Genomic DNA, 22,456 nt, shown 5'->3' with positions numbered 1-22,456 from the left:
CACACATTCAAGGAAGGAAGGAAGGAAGGAAGGAAGGAAGGAAGGAAGGAAGGAAGGAAGGAAGGAAGGAAGGAAGGAAGGAAGGCATTTATTATCTATCTTAATAATTAAGGGACCAATTTACCACTGAAAGGATAATAGAAAAAGGAAAATAAGTATTCCTGTCAGAGTCAAAGACCCTACATGCATATGCACCCAGGTAGACTAAAACAGCAGTAAAACACTAACAATGGCTCAGATCAATCATTAATATAAATGTTTAAAAGCTCATCTGACAAAGAGAGGAAAACTTTCTGTTCCCGACTGGATGCTTTGTTTGAGACTTCCAGGTTTTGCTGGACTCTGCTCAGTATCTAAAATGATTAACTCTTTCATATCTGAATCCCTGGGAGTATTTTTCCCCTTTCACTATAACACTTGATAAATATTTGGAGAAGAATCAACCAAAAGGCATAGGCAAATATCTGGAGAACCTGAGGTCTTGCATAATCTGTTCACCCCCATAATTCAAACCTCTTTAACAGTGACCAAATATATACAGATGGGATCAAATGAACAGAGTTAGCCAAGTTTATACCTGAGGCAAAATGCCTTCCCTTCCCATTCAACACACACAGAAGTCAACAGCATGAATGTATTTAATCTTATGTAAGCACTGGCAGTGGGAGTAGATTGCCATCCTGCCTAAGGGCAACAGAGTGTCATAGTTGTATACGGAGATCACTTGACACATACATTTCCTTTTCTCTCAGCATCTACTGTCTCAATTGTAGTAGAATATTATGCTTGGGTAATCCAAGAAAGCATTTTAGAGGAAACCTCTATGATCCATCATTTTTCCATAATCCAAAACAAACAAAACAGAACAACATAAATAGATTACAATTGCTCCAAATTGTAATGCAGATGTGACTCAAAACACTTAAGACGCAGTTTTTCAATTTGTATTTATTTATTCAATTTCTATAGCCACCCATTTCAATCAATGTCTCCAATTTTAAAAAAATCTATCACAATTAAAAAACTAAATAACAAAAAAAAACACAATAAAAACATCCAAAATAAATATACATAGCAGCTAAAATAATTAGCCAGTTAGCAATAAAATCAGAAACGGGCCCTTGACACATTCAGCACCTCACATTCAGGAACACAGGCAGGTTTTTAGGGTCTTACTCCCTGGTTGGATAGAAATGTGGAGAGAAAGCTTTGACAAAAGTAGGCAAAAGGATTTGTACAGACATTAACAGAAAATAAAAGGCAATTCAGTCCTGGGAAAGAAGGGAGTATGAGAAAGAGACTCAAACTAACTCTGTCTTGATTCTGCTTGGTATAAGAGGGACCAGAGGGAAACTCTAGCACAGTGGTCGCCAACCAGTGGGCCGGGGACCACTGGTGGTCCGCAAGAAAATTTTAGTGGTCCGCAGAGAAATGTCACCCCAAAAGCATCCCCAAAAGCAATTAATCCAGGCTGTGTGGGAACACAAGGCTGTGCCGCCCACATGGTCCACGGGAACACAAGGCTTGCATCCCTTACATTGCGAACAACACGAGTGAGGGAGGGGGGGAAAGGGCAGAGGGGGGAACTTGCTCCACTCTCCCCACATGCCTGGCCTGGTCAATGGGCTGCTTCTTTCCACTTCTTTCTTCTTCTGCTTTTGGCTTCATGCAAGGAAAGCAGCAGAAGCAACAGAAGTCTTTTTTTTCTCTCCCCCAAACTCCACCAGAAATTATTCTTTGGGACCCTGAAAGGCATCCTGCTCCAAGAGGCTGTACCAGCAAAGACTCATTTTTGGCGGAGTTTAGGGAAGAGAAAGAAAGACTTCTGCTGCTTCTGCTGCTTTCCTTGCATGAAGCCAAAAGTCTCCTGAGAATAGAGAGACAGTATCCTGCGATTCCAAATAAAGAATGATCGATCGGTAGGAAAACGGGATGGGGAAATTTTCCTGCAGACTTGTTTAGGGACTTTCCCAGGGTCTCTGGTCCATGGGATTTAAAATTATGAGTTTGGTGGTCCCTGATGTCCAAAAGGTTCACGACCTCTGCTGTAGCAGAATCTCAATATTCTATTATTATACCCTACAACAATAAGTAGTATTCCTGCAATCTTTGTAGGATCCATTTTTTGACCTAGTCTATCTCAAAAATTTGAACCTGGTGCACAAACCAATATAATTTTATTTTCTACTTATTCTTCTCCCAAAGGCTATCCTGGCAACTGTTGTTCTTTTTATATCACCATTAGAAGAGCCTCAGTGGCACAGTGGTTAGAGTGCAGTACTGCAAGCTACTCCTACTGCAATTTGGCAGATCGAATCCCACCAGGCTCAAGGTTGACTGAGCTGTCCATCCTACCAAGGTGGGTAAAATGAGGACCCAGAATTGTTGGGGGCAATATGCTGACTCTGTAAACCGCTTTGAGAGGGCTGTAAAACACTATAAAGTAGTATGTAAGTCTAAGTGCTATTGCTATTATTTTCATTTCCTAAACCCTTACAATTTATTTGAAGTTCATGAATTTAAATGTGGATTACACCTATGAGGAAATCAGTTCAATATCCAGCTATCTATAGGATGGTACAGAAATAACTTCCTTCCAATGCCCTATCTACAAATATTTAGTGTTTTTTGAACAATTTGATCAATCACATGTCAGGGGTGTTAAACTGGTGGCCAGCAGGCCGGATGTGTCATATGCAGGACACACCCATCCCAGCTCTGCAAAGGGGAAGAACATCATGATACATCACATGAGAGCAAGGTGACGCCAACAAGTTTGCTGGGTGCTGGTGAGGGTTGGCTTTTTGCCTAGGTTTGTCTGGCTGTCAGGGGGAATACATCTTCCTCCTCAGGCTCCCGTCCATTTCCCCCCTGACAGCCGAACAAACCTAGGGTTTAGAGGGGTAGAAATGTCAAAGAGGCCAGTAGGAAAGGCTGGTGATTGGCAAGGGCTCTGCGTCCACCCAGGCCCAAAAGACAGCCAAGCCTCACTGTCTTCCCCTCCAGGTGGCCCTTTGGCCAAGCATGGTGGGCCCAGAGTTGCTAGTCTCCACCCCCACCAACGACCTTACCTTCTCAGGCCAGGTGAGGAGTGGCTGGCCGGGCCTGGGAGGGGCAAGGGGCACCCACCTGCAGGCCGCTGCCCACGAAGAAGCCACCTGGGTAGCCATGCAATGCCAGCAGCAGCTCATGGATCATGTTACCATGCGGGGACTGTGACTGCATGAGCCCCTCTTTGCAGGAGCCCCAACAATGCCCCCGGCCTCCTTAGGGCAGAGCCAGCTCCAGGCACTAGACTGGCCCCCTGCAAAGCCCATAGTCTGCCAACGAGCCCAGCCGAGGCCTTGCCTGCCACCCACCTAGACTTTTGGTGACGAGATGGGGGCCTTCAGGCACTTAGCTTGACTGCCTGTTTAGTAGATCCTGCTCCTCCCTCCAAGTGCCTTGTCAGAGCTGCCTTGGGTTTTTGCCTGCATGGACGTTGCTTGCTTTGAAGGGGGCAGGGGGCGGTTAGAGGAGCGTCGAGATGCCAAAATGGCCTCAGAAGAGGCCCGCCAAGGCGAGGAGTGCTGGGGAGGGGAGGGGTGAGGGGTGGAGCCAGCAGTGGTGGAATCAGCTGGTTTGCCAAACTGGGCCCAAAGTTAACTGATTCAGCCAAACCGGCTCAATCCCACCTCTTATTGAGAGTAAGGTGGCATACGAATTTAGTATATTATTGTTATTTGGGGCTGCAGAAGATCATGTAGGAAAAGAATTCACATACAGTGCAGCCATTTTTATCATGGCATTCTATATTCTCATGTTTTTCATTTCACATATGAAGGGTTATGCAGGACAGATCATAAAACAAGTTATTTCATTTTGTGAACTACATTGCTGACCTAATCATATAAGAGCTTTCTCTTGGCTTGCAAACGACCATAGGTGTACTGTATTATATCAGCAAGCAAGCAAATTTGAAAATCTACCACTTGTGAACTGAGCTTCCTTCAATAAGAAGCTATTTCAGTTTCCCAGAGGTGAAGTTTGATTTGTAGAGCTTCAAAATCATTAGTGCACTCTTCCATGACTTGGTCGCATAATATTCTATTACAGTGTACTGACAAATATTCACTCTATCTCCTTCAACATTTCTCAAAGGATTGTAATATAGGCAATTGGAGTGAAACTAATTTATTACACAGACTGGAATTTTCTTGACCTCTTCAGACTGAGTAGCTTCATGCCTTATTGATAAAAAAGACCCCCAGATTCAACATCTTTCAGTAACAGTTTTTAAAAGTCTGTTTTCTTAAAAAAAAAAAAAAAAGTATAGGAAAGTATCAATTTATAAATTTAAAAAAATATTGTAAATTTGTAAATAGTATTTTAGTTGTTGTAAGTTTTAAGTTGCTGAAAGGGCAACATTATAAGAATCCAAATTTGAGATAAGACATTAGATGTTATAGGTAACTCAAGTTTCTGGTTATTTAAAATAAGTACTGGTATGGATGAAATTAGAAGGTTACATGCTTTGAAATTATGAAAAATGAAAATCCCAATTCTTGCATGAGATAGGAAAGTTTCAGAAAAAAAGGGGAAAGAGGAATGGCATTTTTCTTCTCTTTTTCCAAAATTACTCACATAGACCAAAAAACCCCAAACATATTTGGAAGTGGCACTTGGTTCCAAACCTGATCTTTAAAACCCTACAGGATAATTCCTGGAGAACATGGGGATGAGAAAATCATCCATGAAGAGCACATATACAAACCTTTTTTTAACAACTGAAAAGGACTACATCATTGCATTGCTGCAGGTAAAGGAAAATGTATTTCTAGGACTTTCTTCTTTTTTAAGGATTATATGAAAAGATACAATGCTTGAATGCTACACCATTTAGCTTCTAAAAAATAGTTCAGTTAAATGGGACAGACAAATGAGGGGGGAGAAGACAATTCTGTATTCCTCTCTAGTGAAATCACACAAGCAATATTTAATTATAATTCATGATTACTTCTCATTTTCCAGTAGTTATTGCAGTTCATTTGCTAATTAAGAAATCAATAAAATAAAACTGCCTGTGACAAAATACTGCAGTTTAATGATGAGGAAATATGATGTCGCCATCTCCCTTATGAAAAGCTTCTGAAACACCCCAAATAAAAAGGGCCTACTGTACATTATTCTGACAGTTTGGAAAGATCTAAATACTTGGATCCTGCATAAATGAAATGACATTTGAAAGCAGAGAATTCATTCTTACTGGCATTACATCTCATCCTTCCTTCATGGACCTTACAAGCCTGATCTTTTCTAATGATATTTTAGATTTTATACTGGTAAGATGGAGAATTCCAAAAATGGCCTTCACATGGATGCCTAACCTTGATGGGGTTCCATTGGTTGTAACTGCCCAATTTTTCCATGGGTTTACAGGCCAAGCCTTTGTCTGTTAAATTAAAGGTTTTCAAACTTAGCAACTTTAAGTAATCAGAGATGTGCCTCAGGACAAGTTCCTAAACAGAGAGTGATACAGATCTAACCTATTATTGTGCATTAACAGCACTACTAACAGCTCCAGGGAAAATAAGATCCTCACTTTATCATACTTGCCAACTTTTACCTTTATTTTTTTATTTTCTATTGTATTATCTATTTTCTATTACAATTTCTTTGATTGTTGTGAGCCATTCAGAGTTATTAAGAGTTGGGCAGCATACAAGTTTTAACAATGGTTATTGTTATTATTACTATTATTATGCCTATCTTTTTTTTTTCAAATTAAAGTTGAGTTCTAGGCAGTGAAACGGGATAATGGTTTCAAAAAAACTTTGCTGCCATGCAAAACAGTTTTGGGAGCCATTCATAAAAATAACAGCTATCATACAGTTTGATATATACCTTTCTTCCATAAATACTATGTGATTTCCTTTCCAGGAAAAATATCTAAAGCTTTGTTAAACTTGGGGCATCTCTCGTTGGCCAATCTTTTTGTCCTATTAAACATTTTTCTATTGTTTTTGTTTAAACTATAATCAACCTCAACTAATGTTAACAGAACATTGAGAGAATTGTAATTAAAGCATCTGGAAAAAACAAGAAAAAGAAAGGTAACTTCAGCAGTCACATTAATTTCCTACATGTTTTTAAGAACTTTGTAAATAAATACAATCCTATTTAAAAAGCAAGCAAGCTAGAAATAGTTCATCAGCAATGTCACTGATGAAGCAATCTGACAATATAACCAGCAGTTATACTTTACAATAGATGTCCAAGTAGTGCTTTGAACATCTTGGACATCTTTGTGATCCATCTCTGTATTGGGGAATTAAAAAGTGGATTTCTAAGCTTTCATTTAGACCTGCTTATTATTGTCCTCTACTGAAGATTTTCCTGCATTCTAATTTTCAGTAAGCACTGATGTCTCAGAGTACAAAAATCGTAACTACATTTAAATTAAAAGGAGTCATTTTGCAAACATTATTTTTAACTTATAAGGCAATAGGATTACACTTACATATGTGAAGTGGAAGACATTAAAAAACAGTTGTCAAAACCCCTTGAAAAGAAATGGAGCAACAAAAGCAAACTCTGCATGATTCCTTTCAAGCCAACACTATACCCTTCTTTCAAATATATAGCCTTCCAGAAGGGATTCTGTCAAATTCTACATTAACAGTAATCACTTTAGCAATTGCCATCTCTAGTCCTTTATTTTGTGCCAACACTAATGAGCTTAATACTAGCAGTCTCTCTTAAAATAAACAAGTTGATTATGCCACTATAAGATCTCTGCTCAGGTAGATCAATGCACACAAATATATACAAAAGAGGCTCTGAAGAAAATAAGGATAGTGTTGCTGAATAACTATTTCCATCAAAGCTAATTGATGCAAATGATATAACTAAACCAATTCAAAATCAACCAAATTATAGTGTAAATTATTAGATATCAAATAATAAAGGTGGTCATACCAGGAAAGGAGATGCTTTGCCTCAAGCCCATGCAGTCTAGTCCTGTAGGTGTGCTCTGGGAATAGAGGTGCAACTTTAGAGGAAGAGCATCAGTGGCCACTGGAGAAGTAACTGATTTCATTTTAGCCTACAGAAAAAAAATAGTAACACGTTTACAAAGCTGATAGTCTGAACTCCAAAAAGATTACTTTTTTAAAAAGTCTTGTCTTCAATCCAAACAATCTCAATAAAAGAGAGCAAATGAGAATGTTAAAGGAGAACAGAGAGTATTCTCTGAGGGAAAAGAGCTTTGTAGATATCAGAAATGCTAGATAAGTCATTATGAAGAACTTTAAAAGGAAAAGGCTCTTAAAATTACACTTTTGTGATAATGAGTAATGGGAAAGAATGAATTAATACTGTGTGGTCCTTGATGTTCTCCATACAATTGTTTAATATTTAATACTGATTTTAATAAAATTGTATTTATGTCATTTGTATTCTAAAGTATAAATTATATTCTCAAACAGAAATACTTTTCAATCCACTCATCATAAGTATGTACCTATGATACCATGCATCCTTTATGAGACAAGAGAGGCAATAAAGATGACCTAACTGTCAGGATAAACCCTTTCCTTTTATGGTTAGTCTCACAAAAGTGAACACAAAATTGCCATATTGTGTTAGAAACAAAGGAAGCAAGAGAACTAGTTAACAAAATCATTAAGAGGGAAGAATGAGATGCAAACAGAGAGAACAGACAAATTATCTTTAGTTCCTTACAGTGAGTTGATCTTCTGGGAAGTTACTTGATTCGTTTTCTCTGTCTGACTGGGCCTCTTTCACAAAGGTCCTTTTTCGATTTCTCTCCATCCATGTATCATCAAAGCTGAAGCATTTGTACAGAGATTTGTGTCTCTTCTGCTGGACGTACTTTTTTATCTTTCCCTCCTGGATATAGAAGGGAAGGATCCAGGCCTTGTCCTCTACATTTGAATCCAAAGACCCTGGCATCTGAATAGACTTTTTTCGGTAAGGAAGACCATGCTTTTCACCTGACCTGTCTTCTGCTGAAATTTCACTTTGTTGGGAATGTTCCTATTTTACAAATAACAGGTGAAAATATCTTTAAAACATGTTTCTTTGTTGACCATTTTGGGCAGCTCACTGCAAGCAGTCATTATAAATCTGAAATATCTTATTACATTTGTCCCTTTTTAAAGTAACATCATTTATAACATCTTATAAATAAAATCTTTATTGATTCAGTGTGGATGCTGCAATCTAAATGAAACCTGGATTTGCACTCACCTGTATTAACTTCATGTAAAGCCTAGATACATGCTCATATAAGCATAGAGGAAAAATATTTCAACATAGTGTAAATAACCCTTGAACAGTTGCTCCAGGGCAGCACATGGCAGGGCTCACTTGCCATATTCTGTTTATGGTGCAGTCCCAATTCAAATGCCCCTCCCATGTGCATTACTCATAGAATTACATAGAAAATTCTAAACAGCTATTTTAACTGTTAATCAAGTAAGCCAACCAATCTGGAAGGACAGGCACCAGAAGACTTTTGACCAAGAGTTCCTTAAAACTGAAGCTGCTGCTAAGAATATACAATTAGCAAAGTTCAATTAGCTATTGTCTTAAGCATCCTTTGAATTCTCTATGAATGATAACTATTGTTGGGCCTATAATAAGGAACACCTTGCAGTATAAAACCTTGCCTCCAGAGGGCACAGTAAAGTTATATTTAGCTGTAACAGTTCACTATCTTCCCTAGTGACAAGATCTTTGTCCATTTATCTAAACTTGCTTGGTACACTTAGATGCTTCCCTAATTTTGGAATACAGCTTTCCCCTAAGAACTATGTCCCTTTTTCCCTTCTATTATTTCAGTCAGAAATTAGATTTAAGTTCTACAAAAAGGAGTTCAACAAACTTCTATGTAATTATTATATAGATGTATATAACCATTTATATACACAAGTCTGCACTATATAGAAATCCACTTGGCCACTTAAAACTGCTATAGACAAGATTGTCTCTTCTCTGGTCACTGGGCATTGCTTTCCAGAGGCCATTGGAGCTTTCATTGCCAAAAGACCTGCCATCTGGCTTCTGCAGCAGCATCTGCCTGCAAAATGCCTGTGCAGCAATTTTCAGTGCCTTATACTGAGTCCTTATAACTATGGATTTAGCACTATTTTTGAAGAATAAACTTGTGTTTAAATACTGGATTATCATTTCTGACAGATGCTATTCCTGTGCTACACAGAAGGTCAATTTTAACTGGAAAAGAAAGCCAACTGTATGTTGCTGGCTCAGTCATCGTTGTTCTCATCGCTTCTGCTAATAAAGGGTTGGCTCCTATTCACTCCTATTTCAGCCTACAGTCTCCCTTGTGCTTGTAGCCTAATTGATACGTCATAACCTGTTAGGCAGGCACCTGAACAGCACCAAAAACTTTCTTACCCTCAGTGAGGCCTGCTGAAGCACATATCAGGAAAAATGATTGGAAGCTACTTTCCTGCTTGGTAGAAGGGGCTGTAAATTCAGAGAAAGCCACCAAGTGCTTTCTTAACTTCTACCTACATTTAAACAGAAAGAACTGTACTGGGCACCACTCTCATTACATTGGCCGGATAGGGCTCAGCCATCAGGACAGAACCATTTATTCCAGCATACCTTTCTGCCTCTCAAGAACTAATGGACAGTAGTTTAATGTTTGACCATCCCTTTGTCTTCTCTATAGCAAGGCAGGTAATAGGAACCTTCTCTGGATACTGCAAAGCGCCTCCAGATCTGAATGCATGGTTGAGGCATAATTGCACAGATGTGGCCTTATGTAGTACGTCTTTACTGAAAGTTTAAAAAAACACACCTAACCCCTCATTAAAAGACAGTAACAGAGAAAATTATCATCATTGAATTTTAACCCAGGTATTTAAAAAGAAAAACCTGCATTTGTCTAGAAATGAAAAGAAGCACTCATTCAGCATCGTTGTCAAAGGTCACTTCTGAAAGCAAATCTATGACTACAATACCATATCCTCACAAAATTATGAAACATGAAAATGAACTAGTAAGCTCTAAATATTTTTTTTCTGAACAGTCTTATAACCAGAATATTTAATTATTGTCTCATCTTATTTCCAAATTCTCTGAAGAATTTACACAAATTAATAGTTCTGATGCCATATGTCTTTGTGAGCAAGTTTCTAAGGTTACTTCAAAACATGAAATTTATAACGCTGAGTGTGACATCCAAATTAACCCAGAATTCCACATGAGATACATAACAATTTTTTTAAAAAAAATCCTTTTCCATACACTCAGTGCAAATACACATAATCTCCTGCAGAGCAACTCACCTCATCTCTGATTATATCACTCACTGAAGTAGTAGTGTTTAAGCTGATCTGTGACTGGCTGCTTATCCCACTGTCTTCTCTCAAATAGTCATTATCCAATGAGTGCATGGACTGCAAGAAACTAGATCTGGGTTTCAATGTCTTTGGCCTCTCAGGTGCTTCCAAACCACCATCAATAACAGAGATATTTCCAAGAGATATCAATGAAGTTGAACTTAATTTACCAGGATAATGGAAGCCCATGCGCTGATGAGCAGTTCGAGGACTCTGTGGCTTGGGACTCATAGGCCTGCATGGCATGTCTTTACGTTCATACATTGACAACTGGGGGCAAGAAGGAGTGAAATGGGGAAATGATGACTGTAGATCAATTGGAGTAATTGGAGATTTCAGCCAGAATTCTTCATACGGAATATTCCCATCATTCCCCATCATTTTCTCTTTTTCACTACAATCTGGGCTATAGGATGACTCTCTCCTCTTCCTCCTGGTGTCTATAGGTAGAAAGTCAGCAGGCCCAAAGGAATAGGAATGCCCACCTCCTGTAGATGAGCCATTAGAAATACTGTATTTAAAAAATTCTTGTCCATTTTGATACTCCTTTTTTTCCTTCAGTGTTTTTCTACTAAAGTTTCTAGAGATCCTATTTGAACAGGGATTTTGCTTCAGGCTATCTCCCTCCTTATTTTTTAGAAAAGCTTTCCAAGATTGGTGTACTTTCACTTTTTCTTTTTCATTTTTTAATGAAATTTTTGGACTCTGTTGAGCATTTTCCTTTTCCAGAATTTTAGATTCAAAAAAACTTGAAAAGGATCTATGGGCCAAGGCCAATCGGCTTCGGAATTTTTTGCTATCTATGCCTTTGTTACATTTAAAATCATTCTCTGGAGAGGATTTCTGGACTTCAGGCTCCTCAGTAAATTCATTATTGTTGTTCTCCATAAATCCTAAAGTTGTTCCTTCCCCATATTTTACTTTGGCTAACATGGGAGAAGAAGAATATGTGCCTGCATTTTCTAAGAGTGCCCGACCAGAGCTAGAAGCTTTTCTCAAACTAATTCTACTGAAAAGCCCAGCAGGTCTTTCATAGAATAAATCGTCGTCATCTGAATATTCTGCAAGGCATTGATCCTTGTTTTGCAAAGTAGGACAGGATGACTTGAGGTCTTTCCAATTATCTTCTACTTCATCTGCTTTATCACTATCAAATGTTACTTCCTTAGTTTTCATGTTATCTTGATTGTCAGGAGATGTTAGCTTAGATTTCTTGAAGGATGCCATCTTGGGAAAAGCTAAAAATTTAGAATACCTAGCAGACTTTTCTATGGCACCCACTTTGTTGATTCTCTGCACTGCCTTATAGAAACTATTGTTACTACCAAAAAAGTTAATTATATTATTCTCCATGTCTTCATTATTTGCACTTCCCATGCTGATATTATCTAGGCCACTGATGCTATTATCTTGGGTGTCCGTTTTCACTGAAGTGTCACAGATATCTGGATTCACATTCATGTCATAGTTTTTACTAATGCACTTTGAATTTTCTGTTGAAAAAACTTTATCTGATTCTGATTTGTGAGAAAGGGCAATTTCCTCATGTAATATATCACAGATTTTGGAGTCTTTCTCCCCAATAATTTGCTTAGCACTGATTTTATTTCCTTGAAGATGAGTCTCATCATCATCATCAACAACGTCTTGGCACAATATATTTATACTATTTATTTCCTGTGTTCTTGCAATATTTACACAAACATCCTGTTCTGCATTTGTAGTAATAGATTCATCCATTGCTGTATAGCCGCGAGTTTGAGATTCATGGTTTGTTATTTGTACTGTCTCTAAAACAGAATCACCATTTAACTGACATGGTTTTCTTAGTGACGTACCTCTATTTGCTGCAGGCAGGGCCAAGGACAAAATATCTATGCACTCCTCTTCTTTCCAAGTTTGCACAGTACTTTCTAAAAGTAAATGAGTTGTGGATGTATTGTTCACCAAACTAGTTTCCGTAGATTTTGCAGAGATTGGCAAAGATAGTGAGTCCGCTTCACAATGTCTGTTTCTTGAACTTTCCTCAGGAGCCATCTTAACTAGGAATTCTTCTTTATTGTATGACAACATCTGCACAGAAAACATGTCATTTGTACAATTGGACTTTCTGTGTGGAGATTCTTCTGATTTCGTAGCATCCGTGACGGTGATGAGATGAGAGTTTGAATTCTCATGCTCTAGTGTTTCACTAAATTTAGCCAAAGAGTTCTCAACTTCAACCTTTGTCTGCAATAGTTCTTGACCAGGGATTTCCATCAATAAAGCTTTTAACTCAGAAATGTTAGCTGATTTTTCCTTCTGGCATATATAATGTGGTATTAGTGCTACTTCAAAAGCATCAACATTTTCACCATTATTACAGTTGCAAGCCTTCTTTTCTATATCATTGAGATGATTCAAAGGATATCTTAATATATTGGATGTACTGGATTCCTGTTGTCTAAAATCTTTTCCATTTGATGTCAGAATCTCACAGCCTACATTTGGCCCATATTTGCTTTTCACTTCAGATGCTCTGAGAAACACTTCACGGTTTTGAGTTTTGATACATTTGCTTTCCTTATTCACATCTGCATTAATAATGGAAGCATGAACAACACAAGTATTATCATATTTATTTGCCATATTGCATTTATCCATGTATCTTTCTGAGACGTGAACATCACAGATGTGAGATTCAGAACTAATGTGATTTGGAGACAATCCTTTCATTTCTATCTGATCCTTTGATTTCAGATGTTTTTTTAATACTACATTGGCATTTACATGTGTTGATATACATCCTGTATTTGAAAAATTCTTATTTTTAGAATTGTTTTCTGAGGAATTTGGCAGCTGGGACAATACCAAAGACTGACATTCAGGTATATCTGTTCCTCTTGTTGTAAGGCCACAGAGCTGGTATTTGTTGGTCCCATGGAAGTTTTCTGTTTGCTTCTGTACGTTTTTATTTGAAATCAAGTGAGGAGTAAGAAATAACTCTTTAATATTTGTGTCTTTTGCCACTTTTAAGAATGTTTTTGAACAGTCTATGTTTTCCTTAATATGAACATGATCTGATTCTTTTAGGGGCAATGTGGAGCATGATTGGCTTAATTTATCTGCCAGACAAAGGCAATCATTGATATGTTCTGATATCTTGACCATTTATATTTCCAGGAGAACTATGCCATGATTTCATTGCTAAATTTTCTGGGTTTGTGGAAGGCACCAAAAACGTAGATTTAAAATCTGTGAGTTTCTGCTTTCTGCCACACAATTTTTTTTCTACAGTTTTTTGACTGTCAAAAATATCCTTCTGACTATACTCGGTATTAAATATACAATCTTTTTTATACCTCATTTTGGAAGCTTCATTACATCTTTTCCAACTTCCATTTGTTTCTAAATGAATATTAGGCAAACTGTTTCTGGAAACTGTTTCTATGCAGGAACAGCAAGTTTCAGAAAAATTCAAAGAGCTTTCAGAGTTTGTTCTGAGATTAACCAACATTACTGCTTCTGGGCTCGTTCTCTCTTTGCTACTGGCACCTTTAATTTGATCTTCTGCATGGGTATCTCTGTTTGCAGATTTTGCCCCCACTTTTAACAAAGCTTCAGTCTGTAACACAAAATCATTTTTATTAGCCTTTGACCCTGTGGAGGTAATACTGTAAGATAATACCTGCTCCTTTCCTTTGCTGTCTTCAATTTTGGATTCTGGTGCTAATAACTCCAACGGACATTTGCTTGTTGCTACATGTAAGACTGAAGGGAATTCCACACTTTCCTTCTGAATAAATCCAAACTCTTTTGTGAAACACTTGGGAGGAGACCTATCTCCTTTTGTTTTGGAATGCTTATACCATGATTCTTCTATTTCTGAAGAAAGATTGGGTTCTCTAGTGACATCACTAGCAATGGACTCTGAGTCTGACACACTTTCATAAGGCTCTGTCTTGATATCTGACAGTGATTCACTTTGATGTGACTGAGTTTCAAAGTAATCTTCATCTGTTTCTTGGCCTGATCCACACATCTCCAGCTCTGGTGTATCTGGGATTGAAGAATTCTGGTCTTCTTCGATCTCTCCTTCACTTGTGCAGTTGTCAGCTGGCTCTGAGGCCTGTAAAAAGATGAGAAATTAATCAGCAATAGAGTCTTGAACTAAGAAGATTAATTTATAACAGGTATGGTTCCCATTGCTCTCCCCGGAATTGAAAGAGAAGAGAGAATTTGATACATCAAATGCAAAAATTTGAGTTGACATTTAAATATCTTTAAGTTGCTAAGATTGAGAAACAATGCTGTAATTGCCCATAAGAGCACATTGTACAATGCCATAGGTAGCAATTTTGTGGACATTGTACCATATTGTGCAAGAGCTAAACCACATCTTCCAAATCATTTTCAAATCTGCTTTATTATCTGGTGGATTTTTAATGGTCATTACAATGTTTTATAACCTATACAATTTATAAGTAGAGTGCTCTGTGTGCTTTGGTAAAAATATTTTTTTTTCATATTTGAAGATAATTCATCCTTTTACTTTTATTTTAAGCAATTATCTTTGTTACAGTTTTTTTTAATGATAGAAATTTTTAGTTACGCGAAAGGGAAATCTGTCCCACCCCACTCGGTTGGTATTCAAACTGTACTGATAGTCAGTGTATACTAAATCATATTTAGTATTAAATATCACCTGTTCCAACTAAATAACAGTTCATTTCCCCAAAATATGGCTGTGTAAGGTTTAGTGGCTCCCTCTACTGGACAATTCTAAATATGTGTACATTTGTTAGCTTTTGCATTAAGTATTTGTCAAAAAATTTAAAACTACATTTTATATATGGAGTTTTTAATTGTGTATAGGTGCTTGATGCTTTATTTAATATTAGAAATATATTTAATTTGTTTGATATTTTAACTACATAATAATTCATGACAAATAACTACATAACTACATAATAATTCATGACAAATAAATTAATAGAAATGGCCAAAACTACAATAGTGGTCATTAATAATTGGTATGTTTGGGTCTTTTTCTAGAAAAATATACTCTGTCTTCTGTCAAGGATATGTCTTTTCCAATACAAGAATCAAGCAAAATATATTCACACTGAATTTATATAACTTTCTTTTATTTCACCATTATGACCCAATTTTTAAACAATAAATTATGCTTAAAATTATGGTTTAATTGTAGCTACATTATACTGCCTCCGCCTTCCTGGAAGCTGAGATCAAGATAACTCAGATAGGGTTTAATCAGATGACAGAATTACAGGAGGTGTGAAGATTAAAGATAAGTCTCAGCTACTGAAAGAAATATAATAGCCTAACTCTATCTAAACCTCTAGAGCAGGGGTCAAGACCCACAGGCCATGGGGGGTTTAGATCTGGCCCATGGGGCCACCCTAGAAACAGCAAAGGACAGGCCCATGGTGCCTCTGCCAGTGAAAATGGAGCTTGGGAGGGCTGGGCATGTCCCCCAAGCTGTTTCCGGCTGCGATGGCCTCCTGCAGTCCTCCACCATATTGGCCCTGCAATTCCATTTTCGCCTCCTGCAGTCCTCTGCCATATGTGGCCCTCCCAAGTTCCATTTTCACTGGCAGAGGGCTGCAGGAGGATCTCCCAGCCCCGCCCAGGTTGGCCCCCAATATGAATGATGTTGAGCTGGCCAGGCCCACCCTGGCCACACACACCCAGCCCCCAAAGACAAACACAACCCTGATGCGGCCCTCAATGAAATCGAATTTGACACCCCTGCTTTAAAGACTGCTAAACAAAGACTCATAGCACTAGCTACCAAGCTAAGGAGGTACATTAGAGAAGCAAAGGCAAAAGGATAGATGCTTGTTCTCCAAAGGGCCATCCAACTGAAAAGCTATAACAAAGCAACAACAAAGCTCAGCAACAGAAGAAAGTGAACAGTATTGGAAGAACATATGGAAGAAACAGTCCACATAACATGCTGCAAAGTAGCAGAGAAGAGACCACTGAAATATCCTAGAACATGAAGCAATCACCATCACAGTAGCAGAAATCCAGCAGCAGTTTAATAACATGAAGAGTATCTGGCCCAGACATGATCCACACCTACAGGCTAAAGAATGCCTAGCAGCTAAGAGGAACCAGCTGCAGGCTCCCACCCAGACTAGCTAACACAAGGAAGAATAGTACTGATCATGAAAGACCCCTACAAGGAAACAACCAGCCAACAACCCTACAAGGATTCAACCAGCCAACAACTTGCTTCCCCAAAACATGGAAAGTCATAACAAGCATCATAGCAACCAGCTAAAGGAACATATGGGCCACTACATGAGCACAGCTCAGAAAGGCATTGGTAATAACACCAGAGCCACAAAACACCAGTTGCACACAGATAGAGCAGTTGCTCAAGACTCAAACTCTAGACCAACCAATCTGAGCAAAGCCGGAGTGATGACAGCAAAGCCTATGACTCAATGCTATATGCATAGATTTGTGCTTACCAGGCACTACTCAAAGTCTATAGAATGTTAAGGTCTTTCTTCAGTGGGTTATAGAAGACAATACTGGAAGTCAACTCAAGACAACTCACATAAGTAGCCATCAAGTGCAACATATACCAAGTTAATACACTGCTACTGCTGATGCTCTGCATAGCTTGAATCCCCTTAGCCAGATAATCACAAGGATGGGTATGGGTACAAGTTTAGGAGTGGAACTTGCCGTTCAGCCAATTTTTCCACATGGATGACACCAAGTGTATGCTAAGAGTAAATGAGACATCAACTTGCTGATCTACTTGACACAAATCTACAGTGAGGACTTTAGGATGTCATTCAGACTGGAGAAGTGTAGCCAGAGGACAGTCAAGTGAGAGAAGATAGTTATGATGGATGGGGTAGACAACAGTAGGCAATACAGCAGACACACACAGCAGATACAAATATCCCAGAATCCCATAGTTACACAGGAACATAATGAGGAGACAAGGAAAACAACAACATCCAAATACCACCAAAGGATAAGACAGGTCCTGAAGAGACAAATCAATGGGAAAACAAGATCCATGCCTCAACATGTTCTTAAACTGTCAGTTATCACATACTCTGCCCATGAAGTGAGCTGGCCAAAGGACATAGAAGCTGCCAATGTGAATATCAGAAGCTCCTCATAATGTACAGAGGTTTCCACCCAAATTCAACACATAGCTGAGGTGGCAGACATTTGAAAATCCTATCAGTGGCTGGAAAAGCCTGGCTTAAAAGACAGCATTGAGACACTGATCATAGCACCATAAGAACAGGCACTAAGCACCAGATCTAAAGAAGCAGAGGTCTACCACACGAGACAGGAACTAAGATGTAGACTATGCAGAGGAGACAAACCAACACATAGTGCTATGGTGTAAGATGTAGACAGAAACAGTATACACTGAATGGCACAACCTAAATAGTTGACATTGTGTGCAGGAAAATCTGCACAGTATATGAGCTAGACCCTCCCACATCCAGATGGGAGATTCTACACAAGGTTGTGTAGAATAACAGGACTGAGACCCTATGATACTTCCAGATCCAGATAGACAGGCAGGTACTAGCCAATCAACCTGACATAATGGTTGCAGATGAGGACCAGAAAGAAAGGTGGTAATAGATGTAGCAATGCCAAGTGACAACAACATCAAGAAGGAAGAGCATGAAAGGCTGTAGAAGTAACAGGGCCTAAAATAGGAACTAGAGATGATAGTGGCCTCAATGATAGTAGGAATAAAGTGGTTCTAATAGTGGTAGGAATACTCAGGGCTGTGACTCCAAAGCTAGGAAAGTGGCTCCAATAGATCCCAAGAACAACATCAGTGCTCCCTGACCAGAACAGTACATTATTAGGAACAGCTAAAATATTGTGCAGAACCCTTAAATTCCCAGGTCTCTAGTACATAGAGGACCTGAGATTGAAGTACATACATACTAGGGGTGAGAAGGATTTTCCCCTTTTTAAATGTACTTCTCTATTAGATTTCTGTATTATTCATTCTTGTTTGATATAAGCTTTAATAAGCAATCATCATAAACTTTTTGCCCTTAAACCACTTGTGACTTGGTCACTGTGAAGAGAATTGCCCTGTGGAATTCTGACAGAACTAAGGCTGCAAGAAAATATTCATTTCAGCCAGGAGCAAAACTCATAGTGTTCTTTTTTTAAATTTTTTAAAAATAAAGTTTATTTAAGTTTCATATATTTAAAACATTTAAAACAAACAAACATATAAATATATATACATATATACATTTTGCAGCAGATATTGAGCATTGGTTACACTTTTCTTTTCTTTTTTTCTTTTACCCCATAACATTGACGTGATCTACCTTGTTACAATACCTTCCTCGTTCTTTTAATGTTTTAATTTCAGAGAATACGTTATGATTAAATGTACGTCCTCCATAGTTTCATAACTTATTCAGTTGTCAAATGTTGCTTTTTCTTTAACCATTCATACCAACAATTCCAAACTTTATAGTATTCACTATCTTTGTTGTTTTTTAGTAATTTGGTTAGGCTATCCATCTCTGCACACTCATGAATTTTTTAATGACCATCTCTTCTGAAGGGACAATAGACAGTTTCAAATTTTGTGCATAGCTTATTCTGGCTGCCGTTATAATGTGCAAGATTAAATATTGATTTTTTTTTCTATTTTTGAATCTATCATACCCAGCAAAAAGGTTTTGGGTTCAAGTTTTACATCTTGTTTAGTTATATTTAGAATCCAATTTTTAATATTTCTCCAAAACTTCTGGGCATGTGGACATGACCACCACAGATGAAAGTATGTTCTCTGAACGCAGTTACACTCCCAACAATTTGGGGGGAGGTTCGGAAACATCTTAGCCAGTCTCACGGGTAGCAAGTGCCAACGATATACCATTTTATACAGATTCTTTGTACAAGGCTGACATAGTTAATTTGTAATTTATTTCCCAAATGTGTTCCCACTTGTCTAATTCAATACTGTGGCCCACATTTTTTGCCCAAATTATCATACATTCCTTGACTATTTCTTCTTTTAATTTGTAATCCAAAAGATATTTATATATTTTACTAATCAACTTCCTTTCATCTCCATGCCAAATCTTATCTAGCTGTCAGCCATATCCCCAAATATTTTACTTTATTTACCACTTGTATCCCTAATCTCTTTATTAGTTCTTCCTTTTGTTCATTTGTACAGTTTTTTGTTATCACTTTTGTTTTTTCTTTATTAATTTATTATTAATGTATCTGCGCATAGGGCCACCATGCTATCTCTTTTTATTGGATTTGTATTTGATTCCTACCCTTTAACTCTCCAGTTTCATGTAATAGATCTTTATATCTTACAATATTATCAAAATCTAAAATGTTTGGATGTGTAACTGCCTCTGCCTTGTAGATAACCAAAGTGGGACCTTACAATAATGTATTTTTTTAATCTTTTCCCAAATAGTTAATAACACGCTCCTTATATAATGCCTTTGAAAGTACAAGTGATGTTTACTCTTTCCACCCCACATAAATACGTGCCATCCAAGTTGAAGATCAAAGCCCTCTAATGTTAAAATCCTTTTATTTATCAAATTAAGCCAGTCTTTGAGCCAGGTTGCTATCGCAGCATAGTAATATGTTTCGCAAACTGGAAGACCAAAGCCTCCTTTCTTTCCATCATCCTGTAACAATTTATATTTTATTCTGTTTTTTTCCCCCCTACCATATAAATTTGGATAAATGTTTATTTAATTCTTCAAAAAAGCTTTTTTCCAACTTGGCTGGCACCATCTGAAATAGGAACAACATTTTTGGCAAAATATTCATTTTTACTACTGTGATTCGACCTAATAGAGATATTGTAGTTTAGCCCAATTATCTAAATCTTTAAATATTTGAATTGTTAATTTATCATAATTATCTTTTTAATTGACGAGCACCTAGCTGTCAGCCATATCCCCAAATATTTTACTTTATTTACCACTTGTATCCCTAATCTCTTTATTAGTTCTTCCTTTTGTTCATTTGTACAGTTTTTTGTTATCACTTTTGTTTTTTCTTTATTAATTTTCTTTCTTTATTAATTTTCAACCCTGCCACCTTTCTAAAAACTCATAGTGTTCTAAGCAATCTGTTTCTTGAAATAGTGTCAGCAATATGAATTTGACTTTTCCATAAATTCATTCACACTTAATTGAAAATCAAGGAGAACCAGCACAATCTTGACACACCCTCACTGGGTGCACCAAGAGCATCTTCCCAGGTGATTGATGTAGTAAGGTTCTTCCACAGCAGTTAACTTCTTTGCAAGTTATATATCTTAATGCAAGCAAGAAGTAGGTGTCTGATTCAGTCATGCAGCCTCCACAAATTCTAGTCTTTGGAAACCTTCCACAGCAAGACATTTTGTCACAATCAAAAACCCAGCTGTTCTTTGACAGGAAGTAGTATGGAAAAAACAAACAAACAAACAAAAATACCAGTTCTACCACATAACATTTATTGGATACATGGCTCCATGCCAAGTATCTTCACATTGAAATTTCTCCAGAAAAAAAGGATGAATTATAGTAATGCCAAACTAATTTTTAAATATCTAACACTATAAATTGTAAGAAATAATGATTTTAGAATAGCAACATAAGATATAATAATTAATACACCCTAATAATACCATTGTACTAATGAAAATTTATACCATTGCAATCCTATTTCCATATGACAACCACAAGACAAACATTGGCTAAAATACAAGGTACATTGTTTCTTTCTATTTGCCTAACAATAAAGCACAGAAAGATGCAAACAGATATAACCTTTCTTATGATCATTCCTGAACTGGTATACTTCAGAAAAATTTTCAACACCAAATATTTAGAGGTTAGTTAGAATTGCAATTTTCAATGATATTAATCATGTTGGCCCTGTTGTTTACTGCTTTTATTATGTCTTGTTTTTTGTGAATCTTCGGTTTAAGCAGTTCTAGGCCATCCAGAGTCTTTGACTGAACTGCATAATGGTTTTAGTAAATAAAATAAAACCCTTCAAAATTGTAGAAATGAATTCTATAGTGAATGTATAAGTGCAATGACCAAAAAGAAAAAACTTAAGGAACAGGAGGAAGAGCTGCTACCAAGATAATGGTAAGAAAAAGTAGTACTGCCAATTTTGAGTTTGGTTTCCTAGTCTTGGAAGACTGACAATATTACATATTTCTCTAAAAAGTATGCTATTGTCTTATCTATTTTTTTTCTATTTATTTATTTATTTATTTATCTAAATGTTTTTAAAATCAAAAAAATTATTTGGCTGAAATTCTCATCTCAATTGTTCATAGCAAATAAACAGAAATAAATGAATACATCATTATCAATTAAAAGTTGATGGTGCTCTGGAAACCAGGAACAACAGGTTACTTTTAAAAAAGATGGAAGAAGCAGTTAATTTGAAGTTTTGAACTTGGGCTATGCTATTAAACTATTCTAGAATGATAATCAATATGTTAGCTCCTTACATATAATATATTGATTTATCATTTTTATGTTACTTGCATTATGGAATTAGGTCATTTAAGCCATTGGGTCTACTTCTCAAATTAAAGCATCACAGGCAGACAGCTCTATCAATTCTCCCCCAACAGCTCTAGGAAAAGGGAACCTCTCTGTAATGGGATCTATCATCAAATTTCTCTTAGGAAGCTTTTCTTCCATTCAGCTTAACAACATTATCCATATTCTTCTTCCTGGGGCTATGAAAAACAACCAGAAAGCACACTAGTCAGAATGAAGCCTCACCAAGTACTCCTTGTATTTATTTATTTATTTATTTATTTGATTTGTCAATTGTTTACAAGATAATAAGTACAAGTGTATACATAGTTGTGAATATATGAAATGGGTACATATAAGAAAAATAAAAGAATAAGAGAAACAATAGGACAGGGACGGTAGGCACGTTGGTGCGCTTATGCACGCCCCTACAGATCTCTTAGGAAAGGGGTGAGGTCAATAGTAGACAGTCTAAGGTTAAAGTTTTTGGGGTTTGGGGAAGAGACTACAGAGTTGGGTAGAGTATTCCAGACA

At 37.2% G+C, this 22,456-nt stretch overlaps 1 protein-coding gene across 3 annotated transcripts in view; it reads right to left on the bottom strand.

Moving 5' to 3' along the window:
- Positions 1-22,456, bottom strand: part of ARHGEF4 (Rho guanine nucleotide exchange factor 4) — a 158,013-nt gene that overhangs the window by 87,155 nt on the left and 48,402 nt on the right. For all 3 annotated transcript variants that reach the window (XM_026680455.2, XM_087964785.1, XM_087964786.1), the window contains exons 3-5: positions 10,320-14,481; positions 7,723-8,037; positions 6,958-7,084 (exon numbers count right to left, since the gene is read on the bottom strand). In XM_026680455.2, the coding sequence (XP_026536240.2) occupies positions 6,958-7,084; positions 7,723-8,037; positions 10,320-13,523 (3,646 nt within the window). In that variant the 5' untranslated portion in view covers positions 13,524-14,481. The remainder of the gene's footprint in view (positions 1-6,957; positions 7,085-7,722; positions 8,038-10,319; positions 14,482-22,456) is intronic.

The sequence above is a fragment of the Notechis scutatus genome, chromosome 4 (genome assembly GCF_049901735.1).
Source record: "Notechis scutatus isolate UNSWTSFEM ecotype Mainland chromosome 4, rNotScu1.2, whole genome shotgun sequence".
In the NCBI taxonomy this organism is placed as follows: Eukaryota; Metazoa; Chordata; class Lepidosauria; order Squamata; family Elapidae; genus Notechis; species Notechis scutatus.
The sequence above is the reverse complement of the archived record's forward strand: the minus strand, read 5'-3'. Positions and strand labels throughout refer to the sequence as shown.